Here is a 15,619-nt window from a genome sequence, read left to right as displayed (position 1 = left end):
GAAAATTTCATGTTTTCTGCTCGAAATGTCTCGACATTGACGAACATGAATATTATTAAAAAAATAACTATAGGTCGGATAAAAATTATCCAGACACCAATAGAAAGGAGACATTCACCCCACACAAACTATAGGGCCGGTTTCCGAGATCGGGATTTAGCAAAGTTCTAGACTTTAAACAGCTGGAGTCAGAAAATTGGCTTTCCAAAACGGGGCGTAGTCGCAGTTTTTATGAGAAACGTTTTTGTTTTAAGAGAAGTGCACTCCAATAGGGCTTATGTCTAGGTGTGCCCATCTTTATTTCGCTTTATGTTTTTGTCCTCTAAAGCAAAACAAATAATGTTGAAATAAGTTGTTTTCCAAAGTTGATTTTCATTAGTATTTTTTATTTTTATATTTTTAGCTGGTACAATGTTTTGTAATAATATTATGTTGTGCGAAATAAATTAATTTTTGAATTGAAATTGAATTATGATAATCATCATTTTCTCATTTCTATAATTGGAAACGGTTTTCCTTGACGAAATGAAACACTCCTAAATAATTTAGAATAGATGAAACTTATATTCCTTATAGACCTTCCCGCAAGGGACTCCCCACCAACAAAAGCTATATGAATTTACTTTTACCCTTGAACAACCTACTTTACGTTCCAACCTATGTAAAATCTGACAAAGCATTTATTGGAACGGTTTCACTTGTTATTCGTTCCGCTACTACGTAGACATCATGTCGTCATCATGTCTGTCTGTCTGCGCGCTGTGTCTTTTGTGCGTCTGCGCTGTCAGCGACGTCTCAGTCGCGGTTTTTTGCCACTCTCTATCAGCTGTTTTTCTATACTTCTATTCGTACCTTTTTCGTCGGATTTTTTGCCATTGCAATTTTAATATTTGTGCTATTCAATTTTTTAGAATTTAATCTTGTCTTTTGGCATCTTACCTTTTAGTTATTTGCCACTTTTTCACCAAACGTTTGTGGACGTTTCACGTACGTGGCTACATTTCCGCCTTCTCGTTTTTGTTGCTAGCGTTTTTAGCTTTTCCTGTCTATTCTATTCATGGAGGTCGTCGGGTATGCATCTCACGCCCGGTCTAAACCTTTCATCTGAATTCATCGGACTTACAAAACCTTTTTAAAGTGTGAATTATTCTTCAAATTAATTCGTTTGTTCCATTCTTCAGTGTGATTCAATTATTCATCGAGTTCTTCACTCAATTACTCTGGTAAAATTGGATAAACTTTGTCTAAAATTGCAACCGCGTGTGAGCGTTTCATCGCTATTCATTTGATCTACAAAACCTTTTTAAAGTGTGAATTATTCTTCAAATTAATTCGTTTGTTCCATTCTTCAGTGTGATTCAATTATTCATCGAGTTCTTCACTCAATTACTCTGGTAAAATTGGATAAACTTTGTCTAAAATTGCAACCGCGTGTGAGCGTTTCATCGCTATTCATTTGATCTACAAAACCTTTTTAAAGTGTGAATTATTCTTCAAATTAATTCGTTTGTTCCATTCTTCAGTGTGATTCAATTATTCATCGAGTTCTTCACTCAATTACTCTGGTAAAATTGGATAAACTTTGTCTAAAATTGCAACCGCGTGTGAGCGTTTCATCGCTATTCATTTGATCTACAAAACCTTTTTAAAGTGTGAATTATTCTTCAAATTAATTCGTTTGTTCTATTCTTCAGTGTGATTCAATTATTCATCGAGTTCTTCACTCAATTACTCTGTTAAAATTGGATAAACTTCGTCTAAAAATTGCAACCTCATGTAAGCTTCAGTTGCCATTCTTCTACAATTGGTTTCACCTCGTGAACCTCAAACTTTCAAGTGCATCATCTCTACTGTTTGGAAATCAATCCAAAAATTCCACAATTTGAAGATCGGATTATTCGTTTGGAATTCTACCCGCTCCAGCCTACTTTTCCATTGGGGGATTCGCCTGCTGTAATGGACGTTTCCATGCTTGTCATTGCATGGCCTAATCACTTCTTCGCTTGCTGATGTCCTGTTCCTGTTGGTATTGCGGAGTCGTTGCCTGTCTGCCTGGCCGCATCTCCTCTTCAAAATTTTATTCAGGTTATGTAATTCGTTCTTTTCAATTTTCATTTACATATGCACCATTATTGTTTTATTAATGTCTATCTTGACATTCAACTCACTGAGGCCACTGACACCTAATTATTATTTTATTAATGTCTATCTTGACATTCAACTCACTGAGGCCACTGACGCCTAATTATTATTTTATTAATGTCTATCTTGACATTCAACTCACTGAGGCCACTGACGCCTACTTGTTATTTTGTTAATGTCTATCTTGACATTCTTCCACTGAGGCCATCGACGCCTATTTATTTATTGGATTTGACAGCTACCCTTGGCTTTACAAGTGATTCATTGAAGGCCACTGTCGCCTATTATTAATGTCTATCTTGACATTCTTTCACTGAGGCTACCGACGCCTACCTATTGTTTAGTTAATGTCTAGCTTGACATTCATTTCACTGAGGCCATCGACGCCTATTTATTTATTGGATTTGACAGCTACCCTTGGCTTTACAAGTGATTCATTGAAGGCCACTGTCGCCTATTACTCGTTCCAATTGATGTGTCTTGACATTCAATTCATTGAAGGCCCATGTCGCCTATATTCAACCCGGACTGTCCTCATTGTATTTATTAGCTACCCTTAGCTCTTAAGTGATATTTTTAAGGCCAGTAACGCCTATTAATTGTTAGGTCGAAATCTATTTTGACATTCAAATCACTGAAGGCCTATGCCGCATATATTTTTATGTATGTTATTTGCTGAGCATTTCTTACAGCTTATTGTCATTTTTTAATCATTATTATTGTACCTTAGTAATAACTTTCATTATTGCACTCAAATTATTCATTTCAGGTATCATTATTAATACCTTTGCATTTATTGCAATATCATTAATACCAATATCATTAATAATTTAATATCATTAATGCCTTTGCATTTATTGTCATACTTCAATGGTCATTAATGTCATTGACCTAATTTCTTTTAAATGTTGTAGTTCTCTACATTATTTCACATGTTGTAATTTTCCCAAGATTTGACTCATTGTTTTTGTATGTGGCCATCTGCCTATTATTATTTAAGGATTCAAAGACTTAACCTACTTACAATTGCCTTTGTATGTGGCCATCTGCCTATTATTAATTTATTGATCTCAAAATATTTGATTCAATTGTTTGTATGTGGCCACCTGCCTATTATTAATTTATTGATCTCAAAATATTTGATACAATTGTTTTTGTATGTGGCCATCTGCCTACTATTATCATCTTATTATTATTAAATCTTATATTGTTGATTCATTTAGTCTTTTATTGGCGTACTTACCACATTTCAAGCTATCAGTATTTTTATGTACAGAATTCAAAGATTTATTTGTAGGTATTTATACCAACTATCATCCACAGTCCATTGCCCTGCCCTTGGATTCTGTCATAAAAATTGGTCCTCCAAGCCGTTCATTTTTGAGCCAGTCTTCACTTAGGATAATCGTTAATTGGACCAATTGTAAAAATTGGTCCTCCAGCCCATCATCTTCGACCCAGTGTCTACCTAGGATATTGTTAATTTGGACCAATTGTAAAAATTGGTCCTCCAGCCCGTTCATTTTTGACCCAGTGTTACCTAGGATAATTGTTAATTTTTATTACCCATTTCTTGGTCCATTGAACCTTGGGGTTTCAGTGACCGTGTGCCTAATAGTCTAGCTTGACGCCAATGATTAGGTCCCACTCTAGTGTATATTTTATTTCATTGTACCTTTGTATGTTTATATTGTTTAATATTAAGCATTCACACACTTGTTTCAAATTTTCAGTACTGGCTGCAACTCAAAGCACGCTGCGACGTGTATGCACCAGCTATCAACTATCTTGTACCCTGAGAGACTGAACCGCACTGAACTGGTCACAGACGGCTATTGCGCATTGAGAAAACAACACACGGCATACCACACCACCTTGCGAGCTCGCTACTTGACTCGCCGCACAGCAAGCTTGATACAACTTGCCTCAAACCCACAGGTGTGCCTGTCTGCGTACTGGACCAGCGCCCAAGGTTGCTTATTGGCGCAGCAATCGCATTGCTGCAGTGCACTATTGTGTCATTCACTCAGGTTTTTCTGTTAATTTTTAAGCATGTCCGATCATGAGGAAGATTCACTTCCTGAGCCTTCTGCTCTTTTCAATGCAAGAGACAATTTGCACCAGGAAATAGACTGGTTCATAACCAGCTATAACGATTATGTTGTGGACTCTGAAGCCACTTATTATCAATTATTGACTGTAAAAAACGAACTAGGTTCACTTAGAATTAAGTATAATAAGATACACCAACGACTATGGAATTCAGAGTTGCAAGCACAGAACACTTCAACTCATTTTGAGATACTCAATAAGTATCTCCATTACCTCTAAGGCAAATGCTGCATTAACTGCTTTTGAAAGCAGACAACGCATCAATGAGGCCACTGCTGGTGCTTCCCAGCGGCCAACATCTCAAAACGCACCTTTGGCAAATTTTCAGTTGCCTCAGATACCGCTTCCACGCTTCAATGGGGAGCTTTCAAAATGGCAAGCATTCTCAAGTGCTTTTACTAATATTATTGGTAATCAAGATAACATTAATGATTCATTGAAATTTTTCTATCTTCGTCAATCACTCAGTGGTGAAGCTCTTGCTAGAGTGGAACACATTGAAGCTGACGAAAATGGTTTTCAGCTTGCATGGAACCTCTTAAGGGAGAGGTATGACAACAAGAGATTAATTGCTGCCAGGCACGTCACGGCAATTGAATCTCCACCTACCATAAAGCGTAACTGTCCGCAATCATTACGGGCATTCATTGACTTTTGCAAGTCCCACATCACCGCGCTTGAAGCGCTTCAACTTGGAGTCCAAATCAAGGACTTGTTGTATATGCACAAAATGTTGTTGCAGTTGGATACTGCTACTGTTCGAGAATGGGAAAAGAGTGTTGGTATACACAACATTCCCACCATTGATAAATTCTGGAATTTTTTGGAATCACAATGCAAAATCATGGAAGCTGTTGCTTCAAGCTCAGCTAACCATCATCAAGGAAATGTACAGCAAAGTACATCCAACTCGGTTGGTGCTCATAGCAAGCCGAAGTTCAATCAAAGTCAATCAAATGTTCAAGCTAGGATGCAGGTTACTACCTCTTCTATGTCACCTTGTAGTTTTTGTAATTCTGTTGGTCATTTTCCAAATCATTGTAATGAATTATTGAAGTTGCAGGTTACTGATCGTTGGAATGCTGTCCGTGACAAAAGGTTATGTTATAATTGCCTCAAGCCTTTCGCACCCAATCATGTTTGTTCCGACAAATCGTGTACACTTTGTGGCAAGAGTCACCACACTGTTCTTCACAGGTCGTATCCTCAATCACGGGACACTCAGCCTACTTCTAAGGATAAGGTAACTTCAAATCTTATTCATTCTCAATCTTTTGCTCCCTCCAAGGGTAAGAATGCTGTTTTGAATTCCGTCATGGTTCAGAAAGCGGAAACAACTAAGCAAGCTGTTTCTCATGCTGAACAGCCTCAGAAGAACTCTCATGTCACGATGAGCTCTACTTCGTCACTGTGTTTGCAACAGCAATCAACCGTCGCCTTGTTACCTACTGCTGAAGTTTTGGTTCAAACTTCTAGTGGGGAATTTATTAAAGCAACCGCGCTTTTAGACTCTTGCTCTGATTGTAATTTGATGTCAACTAGGTTGGCTGAAAAATTGTCACTTGCTGCCTTGTATTCTGACACTTTGATTCATAGTGTAGGTGAGAATAAGACCAAATCATCTGTTTCTCATTCAGTTTGCTTGTCTTCATCTGATCGTTCGTGGTCGGTTGAAGAAAATTGTATTGTAGTTGATAGCATATCATCTAATGTTCCTAGGGTGAACATCGATCTTTCCAAAATTTCAATTCCTATTGAACTCAAATTAGCGGATCCATTGTTTGATCAGTCTAAACCTGTAGATTTGTTACTTGGTGCTGGTATATTCGCATCTATACTTCAGCCTGGTAAATTGTATCTGGCTCAAAACGCTCCCATTCTTCAGAAAACCAGTCTAGGTTGGGTCATATTTGGTTCTTGTAAAGCTATTCGTCCTATTGCAGCACCTCGTTCGTGCCTCCCTGCCTCGCCTGTGGCCGCTCCCCGTAGGGTCACGTCGAATTTTCTAACTTCAAATGATGTCTCTCATCAGTTTCAGAAATCAGTTCAGGAAAACAGTTCTCAATCAGTTCAGGTATTAGCTACTACCTCGTCTCGTAATGATGTTATTTCAGGTATAATCAATAGTTGCTCCACCTATCACAAAATCGTTCGTACAACAGCATATGTTCTACGGTTCATTCATAATTGTAAAAAACAAAATTCAGTTACTCCGCGTTTTGGTCAATTAACTATCTCTGAAATTTCAGAAGCTGAAAATTGTATCTTCAAATCTATTCAAGAAGAAGCTTTCTCTGCCGAACTTAAAGCATTGCGTCAAAATCAGGAGCTATTGCCTAATAGTTCTATTAAAGCCTTGTCACCATTCATTCATTCAGATTCTCTGCTCAGAGTTGGTGGACGTTTGCAAAATGCAAATGCTTCCTTTGATTATAAACATCAAATATTGTTGCCCAGCAATCACAAATTCACTCGTGCATTGATTGTTGCTCACCATCGTCGTATAAGTCATGCTGGGGTGCAGGCCACCATGGCCAGTGTAAGACAACGATTTTGGTTTCCCTCCACCCGTCGCACCATCAAAAGTGTATTGCGGCATTGCATATTGTGTTTTCGCTTTTCGGCTCTTCGCTCTGAGCAAATCATGGGTAGTTTACCAGCGGCCCGCGTTCAGGCCAATGTTCCCTTTTACAATTGTGGTTTGGATTATGCCGGTCCTATTCCCATTCGTGTAGGCGGCCCCAAATCTCATACTTCTTATTTAACCACTCTTCAGAAAAAAGGCAAATGGTTAAACAATTATGAAAATTTGAAGGTCGGTACAGTTGTCATCTTGAAGGATCCTGGTTCCGCGCAGTCCACTTGGAAGCTGGCGCGCATTACTGAAGTTCATCCCGGTAAGGACGACAAGGTTCGAGTTGTCACTGTTCTCACTCCCTCCGGCACCTTTAAGAGAGCTATTTCGAATTTAGCACCTCTTCCCATTGATGAGGATTCTAGTTAATCCCCTTGCTCTTATGGTTCATGTTGTATTTTCAGGTTTCATTGTTCTTTTCCCCTGGTTCTCACATGGGGCCCAGTTTTCAATTTCCAATTGCCTTGCCAGATTTTACATATTTCTTACTTTTTCTTATTGTGCCATACCCCCGTATGACACAAGGGGCCCAGTTTATGTAAAATCTGACAAAGCATTTATTGGAACGGTTTCACTTGTTATTCGTTCCGCTACTACGTAGACATCATGTCGTCATCATGTCTGTCTGTCTGCGCGCTGTGTCTTTTGTGCGTCTGCGCTGTCAGCGACGTCTCAGTCGCGGTTTTTTGCCACTCTCTATCAGCTGTTTTTCTATACTTCTATTCGTACCTTTTTCGTCGGATTTTTTGCCATTGCAATTTTAATATTTGTGCTATTCAATTTTTTAGAATTTAATCTTGTCTTTTGGCATCTTACCTTTTAGTTATTTGCCACTTTTTCACCAAACGTTTGTGGACGTTTGACGTACGTGGCTACATTTCCGCCTTCTCGTTTTTGTTGCTAGCGTTTTTAGCTTTTCCTGTCTATTCTATTCATGGAGGTCGTCGGGTATGCATCTCACGCCCGGTCTAAACCTTTCATCTGAATTCATCGGACTTACAAAACCTTTTTAAAGTGTGAATTATTCTTCAAATTAATTCGTTTGTTCCATTCTTCAGTGTGATTCAATTATTCATCGAGTTCTTCACTCAATTACTCTGGTAAAATTGGATAAACTTTGTCTAAAATTGCAACCGTGTGTGAGCGTTTCATCGCTATTCATTTGATCTACAAAACCTTTTTAAAGTGTGAATTATTCTTCAAATTAATTCGTTTGTTCCATTCTTCAGTGTGATTCAATTATTCATCAAGTTCTTCACTCAATTCCTCTGGTAAAATTGGATAAACTTTGTCTAAAATTGCAACCGCGTGTGAGCGTTTCATCGCTATTCATTTGATCTACAAAACCTTTTTAAAGTGTGAATTATTCTTCAAATTAATTCGTTTGTTCCATTCTTCAGTGTGATTCAATTATTCATCGAGTTCTTCACTCAATTACTCTGGTAAAATTGGATAAACTTTGTCTAAAATTGCAACCGCGTGTGAGCGTTTCATCGCTATTCATTGATCTACAAAACCTTTTTTAAAGTGTGAATTATTCTTCAAATTAATTCGTTTGTTCCATTCTTCAGTGTGATTCAATTATTCATCGAGTTCTTCACTCAATTACTCTGGTAAAATTGGATAAACTTTGTCTAAAATTGCAACTGCGTGTGAGCGTTTCATCGCTATTCATTTGATCTACAAAACCTTTTTAAAGTGTGAATTATTCTTCAAATTAATTCGTTTGTTCTATTCTTCAGTGTGATTCAATTATTCATCGAGTTCTTCACTCAATTACTCTGTTAAAATTGGATAAACTTCGTCTAAAAATTGCAACCTCATGTAAGCTTCAGTTGCCATTCTTCTACAATTGGTTTCACCTCGTGAACCTCAAACTTTCAAGTGCATCATCTCTACTGTTTGGAAATCAATCCAAAAATTCCACAATTTGAAGATCGGATTATTCGTTTGGAATTCTACCCGCTCCAGCCTACTTTTCCATTGGGGGATTCGCCTGCTGTAATGGACGTTTCCATGCTTGTCATCGCATGGCCTAATCACTTCTTCGCTTGCTGATGTCCTGTTCCTGTTGGTATTGCGGAGTCGTTGCCTGTCTGCCTGGCCGCATCTCCTCTTCAAAATTTTATTCAGGTTATGTAATTCGTTCTTTTCAATTTTCATTTATGTATGCACCATTATTGTTTTATTAATGTCTATCTTGACATTCAACTCACTGAGGCCACTGACGCCTAATTATTATTTTATTAATGTCTATCTTGACATTCAACTCACTGAGGCCACTGACGCCTAATTATTATTTTATTAATGTCTATCTTGACATTCAACTCACTGAGGCCACTGACGCCTAATTATTATTTTATTAATGTCTATCTTGACATTCAACTCACTGAGGCCACTGACACCCAATTATTATTTTATTAATGTCTATCTTGACATTCAACTCACTGAGGCCACTGACGCCTACTTGTTATTTTGTTAATGTCTATCTTGACATTCTTCCACTGAGGCCATCGACGCCTATTTATTTATTGGATTTGACAGCTACCCTTGGCTTTACAAGTGATTCATTGAAGGCCACTGTCGCCTATTATTAATGTCTATCTTGACATTCAACTCACTGAGGCCACTGACGCCTACTTGTTATTTTGTTAATGTCTATCTTGACATTCTTCCACTGAGGCCATCGACGCCTATTTATTTATTGGATTTGACAGCTACCCTTGGCTTTACAAGTGACTCATTGAAGGCCACTGTCGCCTATTATTAATGTCTATCTTGACATTCTTTCACTGAGGCTACCGACGCCTACCTATTGTTTAGTTAATGTCTAGCTTGACATTCATTTCACTGAGGCCATCGACGCCTATTTATTTATTGGATTTGACAGCTACCCTTGGCTTTACAAGTGATTTATTGAAGGCCACTGTCGCCTATTACTCGTTCCAATTGATGTGTCTTGACATTCAATTCATTGAAGGCCCATGTCGCCTATATTCAACCCGGACTGTCCTCATTGTATTTATTAGCTACCCTTAGCTCTTAAGTGATATTTTTAAGGCCAGTAACGCCTATTAATTGTTAGGTCGAAATCTATTTTGACATTCAAATCACTGAAGGCCTATGCCGCATATATTTTTATGTATGTTATTTGCTGAGCATTTCTTACAGCTTATTGTCATTTTTTAATCATTATTATTGTACCTTAGTAATAACTTTCATTATTGCACTCAAATTATTCATTTCAGGTATCATTATTAATACCTTTGCATTTATTGCAATATCATTAATACCAATATCATTAATAATTTAATATCATTAATGCCTTTGCATTTATTGTCATACTTCAATGGTCATTAATGTCATTGACCTAATTTCTTTTAAATGTTGTAGTTCTCTACATTATTTCACATGTTGTAATTTTCCCAAGATTTGACTCATTGTTTTTGTATGTGGCCATCTGCCTATTATTATTTAAGGATTCAAAGACTTAACCTACTTACAATTGCCTTTGTATGTGGCCATCTGCCTATTATTAATTTATTGATCTCAAAATATTTGATTCAATTGTTTGTATGTGGCCACCTGCCTATTATTAATTTATTGATCTCAAAATATTTGATACAATTGTTTTTGTATGTGGCCATCTGCCTACTATTATCATCTTATTATTATTAAATCTTATATTGTTGATTCATTTAGTCTTTTATTGGCGTACTTACCACATTTCAAGCTATCAGTATTTTTATGTACAGAATTCAAAGATTTATTTGTAGGTATTTATACCAACTATCATCCACAGTCCATTGCCCTGCCCTTGGATTCTGTCAACCTACGTTTAACATTCAACCAACTAACGTACTCACCTTTATCAACGTCCTCTTCCACGTCCCACAACAGCATTATCTCAGAAATGTCGGGGTTGAGAAACGGCCGTTCATAGGCCAGAAATATCTTATCGACCGTGCCAAACAGCAGTCGTTCGATCGACTCGGTCTTGTATTCAGGCAGCGGCGGCTTGAAAAGTTTGTCAGCCCTGTCTTTCAACACTCCGAGCGGAATCGTACATATCACGTGATCGGCCACAAAAGTTGCTCCGTTCTCACAGGTCACTCTCACTCCGACACTTTGCGTCTCACTCTCACCGATCACTGTGCGATCCGAGTCGTCAGAGTCGTTGTCAGATAGAGTGGTCACTTTGTCCGATAGAGTGGTCACTTTGTCCGACAGAGTGGTCACTTTGTCCGATAGAGTGGTCTCTGTGGAAGAGGTCCAGTCGATGGTGGCCACTCCATGATCTAGTAGCAGACTGTCGACGGGCAGGTGGCGGGAAACCGGTTCCAGTATGGAGCTGTAGCCAGCCGGCAGTGCGATGTTGCCACCTTGTAGCTCTGTGTAACTGCCCAGCTCTAGTAGATCGATGTCGGCCATAGAGGTGCAGCCGCTGATGCACGTCTCGCGTTTCAGAAGGCAGTCGAAGATCAGTCGTCGAATACGTCTCGCCTCACCTTCCATGCCCTCTAGGTACATTTCCATCTGCCAAACACAAATTCAAATTTTATTTATTCAAACTCACAATATTCACAATCAGAATCAATAAGAAAAACAAAACACACAGCTCAGTAAGATAAAAAGTAATTAATGGAAGAATCATAAAATAAATACTGGTATGTTTTATTAGAAATATGGTAAACTTGTGAATTGGAATAAAAAACACTACCTGCTGGAAGTATACAATGCTCCACGTTTGCAAGCCTCCAAAATTACATTTAAACTACGAAATAACATTGAATAAGGATTCTAAAAGGTCAGGCATAAGACCTCTGAGCCATCTAAGAATTCTTTTTTTGAAAACAAGTTGATTTTGAACCCTCTTGATTTCAATTGGGATGTTATTAAAAAACTTGAGGCCAAGAAATACAAACGATTTCTGGAAACAAGTGGTGTACGATTTGGGAAGTCTCAGTAAATCAGCTGTCACTCTCCTTGTTTGATAGCTGGGGACATCCCTGAGCAACGCATGACCACCGTTTCCAGACATTACAAAGAACATATACAGGACCTTAAACACATACATATATCTAAGAGGCAAACATCCAAGGCACTGAAATAGAGGAAAAGAATGTTCATATCTACCCTTTCTATTTATAACACGGACTATCAATTTCTGCACCGTTATCAATAGCTTCAAGTGACAAATATAGGTGGAGCCCCAACAATTAATACCATAACTTATTTTTGGATCAACAAATGCAAAATATAACTGCCTAAGAACATTTGAAGGGAGAAATTTATTTAAGAAGTAGAATTTTCGCAGGACGAGTAACAGATAGTTTTGTATGATAGATATATGCTGAGACCAGTTAAGCTTTTCATCAACAATCACACCTAAATATTTTATGGCATTGGTCTGACCAACGACCTCACAGTCACAGTCATTCCGATCACAGGCACCATGAAACTTCAGTGCAGAAGGCAGTGCCCATGGAGTTGTTAATGTGAACAATGTATATTTTGTTTTTGTTAGATGACAAACGTTTATTATCAGCAAAAAAAAAATAAAATCATAAAGAAATTCTAAGGCTCAACTCACACTATCTCGACTCGAATCATACGACTCTAGTCAGGGATACTCCAGTCTCTCGACCTTACAACTTTTTCACTGTTGTCACTACTTCAGTTCCATGCTACTCTATTTTCTAACCATACTTTATTGATAATATCCTGTACTATTAAACGAGCAATTTCTGTTTATATGTTTATATATCTGTATGTGACCGGATCTCGAAAACGGCTCTAACGATTCTCACGAAATTTGGAACATAATAGGTTTATGATATAAAAATTCGATTGCACTAGGTCTCATCCCTAGGAAAACTCGCTGAACGACATTGAAAGGATAATTCATCCTTGGCTGAAACAGCTGAGACTTTCGTCGTCTGTGGATAGTAAAAAGTGAGCGAGTGATTCTGTGGAAAATCAAAATATCGCATCCCCGAAATTTATAAGCTGACGTAGGCCTATAGCCAGCTGTAAAATATAAACACGATCATTTTAGAGAAATGTGTTCCGTTTATCAATAAATAAAAATAACGAGCGAAGCTCGGTGCCCCGATATTAATTAATTAATTAACAGAATATTCAATCTCAATTATCTAAACTTATTGTTTAATCATTGAAAAATGTATCTTCTTAACGGATAATTCTTTATTTAACAATAATGAACAGTTAATATTGCATCAAATATACCTGCATCATCTACCTTTTACAGAAGGCAGAGAACCGTCAACGCTTTATCCACTGCCATTATAACGTGGACCTTTAGAGAGAAACGTCGTAAACCAATTATCTGCATTATAACATACACAGTTATCTATTATCTTTATGATATAGATTTCTGCTCTAAGATCACACCGAGCTCGCGTCCTCGGCGGTAGCGAAGTCAAAAAACTCGCCTTCCATGTTATTAAGTTGTGCAGGTCACACCGAGCTCGCTACCGCGGAGGTAGTACCTCGGCGGTAGTTTCACTTCGCGAGCCAGGCGAACTTTTGAAACATCTCCTAGTGGGAGTACCGCTAGCGGTAGTGAGCTCGGTCTGACGTGGCCAATCTAATAACATGGAAAGCGAACTCCAGAACTTCGCCATCGGTAGCACATGCGCAGTATACCGAGACTCACACGTGACAATGAGTCATTTGCATGCCTACAGCGACGCAACATTTTGTTTTGCAGTCGGAATTGAGCTATTGTCATTTGCATTGTCTTCCGTTGTTGCATTGTCATTTTCGTTGTTCATCATTTTATTTAAATTATTTAATTATATTTCTTTAATTTTCTTAATCAACTATTGCTTCAATGGAGAACCTAATTGAAGAAGTGAGGAAACGACCCATAATATGGGAGTACCCATAATATAGTACTGCACGAGACGAAGTACAGCACTCTGGTTGCCGGCCTTCCCCCACTTCTAGAGAACCAGCCTCATCAAAACAAGAACAAAACCAAACTACCGCTGGCGGACGTTTTTTGGTGTGACTGCTTCCAGAAAAACTACCTCCGCGGGAGCGAACTCGCTACCGCTAGCAGACGTTGGTGTGACGACCGCACTAAGTCTCGATATATTTTAGCTTCAGTGTTTGTACCCAAAGAGCTGGTAACGTTCAGAGCGATCTTTGGAGGATATAGCAGGATATCAACTTATTAAATCTCACTTACTCAAGCCTAATTGAAATCGTCTCTGAATATGGCCCTCAAAGTCTTTGGTTAATCGTATTTTGGCTTCTAATCTTTTGTTTGGAATAACGCCTGTAATCGATGGTTCATTCTGTGATGGATCTAGTTGATGAATTAAATTTTGATAATAAATAACCAAATAATAAGAAACTAAACCTAAACCATACCTCAACCCAATATTGAACAAATAATATCAGCTATAATAATTGAAAAAAACATTCTTAAAACAAATATGAACACTAACAAATAAAACAGAAATGAATGAAACAGATCAAATCACTCCAAAATCTAATGAGGCTTGGATTATGAACTACAAGTCAAAGATTCGCAAAACATGACAAAATTTATTCACAGATGCAAATTATTCTCAAATTTAATATATCTTCTCTTACATATTATGGGAAGTGAGAAATTCACAAGACACGACAAAATATGTGCAATACCTCCAATGCTATATGTTCTCCAACGCTGGTGATCCCGGCTGGGGGTTCGTACTGACATAGAAAGTATTCCTCACATCGGTGTAGAAAACATGAATAGGCTTCATAGATTTCCTAGAATGAATCAAACGTGAATATTTTGAATTTTCAAAAATATAAATAATATAGAATTGACAATTTGGTTGTGAAATTAACCCAATATTATTATAACAATTTAATATTCACTGAGAAATTCAAAGATATGAAACCATATATCTTACAGTGGAACATGTACAGATTCCTTTGAGCAATAATAATCTCACACTCCTATTTCAAAAAAGCTTTGGTGTTTTTTTTTTCAAGAAAAACTGCAATTTACAGAACGTCATTCATGAATCTGTGAATTAATGAATTATAAATAACAATTGTATTATTTTTTGTGTAGTTGAGAAGTTTATATTGTGGTAATTATTCATGTTAAATGAAAGAGACTAAGAAATTGTCAAAAAAACCACAGATTTATTGATACTTAGAAAGACCGGTTTCGGTTATTACACTATTGTCAATCTCTGATAAACAGATGTTTATTGATACTTAGAAAGACCGGTTTCGGTTATTACACCATTGCCAATCTCTGATAAACAGATGTTTATTGATACTTAAAAAGACCGGTTTCGGTTATTACACCATTGTCAATCTCTGATAAACAGATGTTTATTGATACTTAGAAAGACCGGTTTCGGTTATTACACCATTGTCAATCTCTGATAAACAGATGTTTATTGATACTTAGAAAGACCGGTTTCGGTTATTACACCATTGTCAATCTCTGATAAACAGATGTTTATTGATACTTAGAAAGACCGGTTTCGGTTATTACACCATTGTCAATCTCTGATAAACAGATGTTTATTGATACTTAGAAAGACCGGTTTCGGTTATTACACCATTGTCAATCTCTGATAACAAATGTTTATTGATACTTAGAAAGACCGGTTTCGGTTATTACACCATTGTCAATCTCTGATAAACAAATGTTTATTGATACTTAGAAAGACCGGTTTCGGTTATTACACC

The 15,619-nt window shown here is 37.5% G+C and overlaps 1 protein-coding gene across 2 annotated transcripts in view; it reads right to left on the bottom strand.

The window, feature by feature from the left end:
- Positions 1-15,619, bottom strand: part of LOC120348842 (peroxisomal N(1)-acetyl-spermine/spermidine oxidase-like) — a 48,221-nt gene that overhangs the window by 28,369 nt on the left and 4,233 nt on the right. Inside the window, exons 3-5 of one of the 2 annotated variants that reach the window (XM_039426600.1) lie at positions 14,567-14,677; positions 11,129-11,425; positions 10,756-11,086 (exon numbers count right to left, since the gene is read on the bottom strand). In XM_039426600.1, coding sequence (XP_039282534.1) covers positions 10,756-11,086; positions 11,129-11,425; positions 14,567-14,677 — 739 coding nt within the window. Of the gene's footprint in view, positions 1-10,755; positions 11,426-14,566; positions 14,678-15,619 lie in introns of both variants that reach the window. The other variant, XM_039426599.1, reaches the window with a different exon arrangement.

This window comes from Nilaparvata lugens, chromosome 4 (assembly GCF_014356525.2).
Source record: "Nilaparvata lugens isolate BPH chromosome 4, ASM1435652v1, whole genome shotgun sequence".
Lineage (NCBI taxonomy): Eukaryota > Metazoa > Arthropoda > Insecta > Hemiptera > Delphacidae > Nilaparvata > Nilaparvata lugens.
Note: the sequence above shows the minus strand (reverse complement) of the source record. Positions and strands in the feature narration are given on the sequence as shown.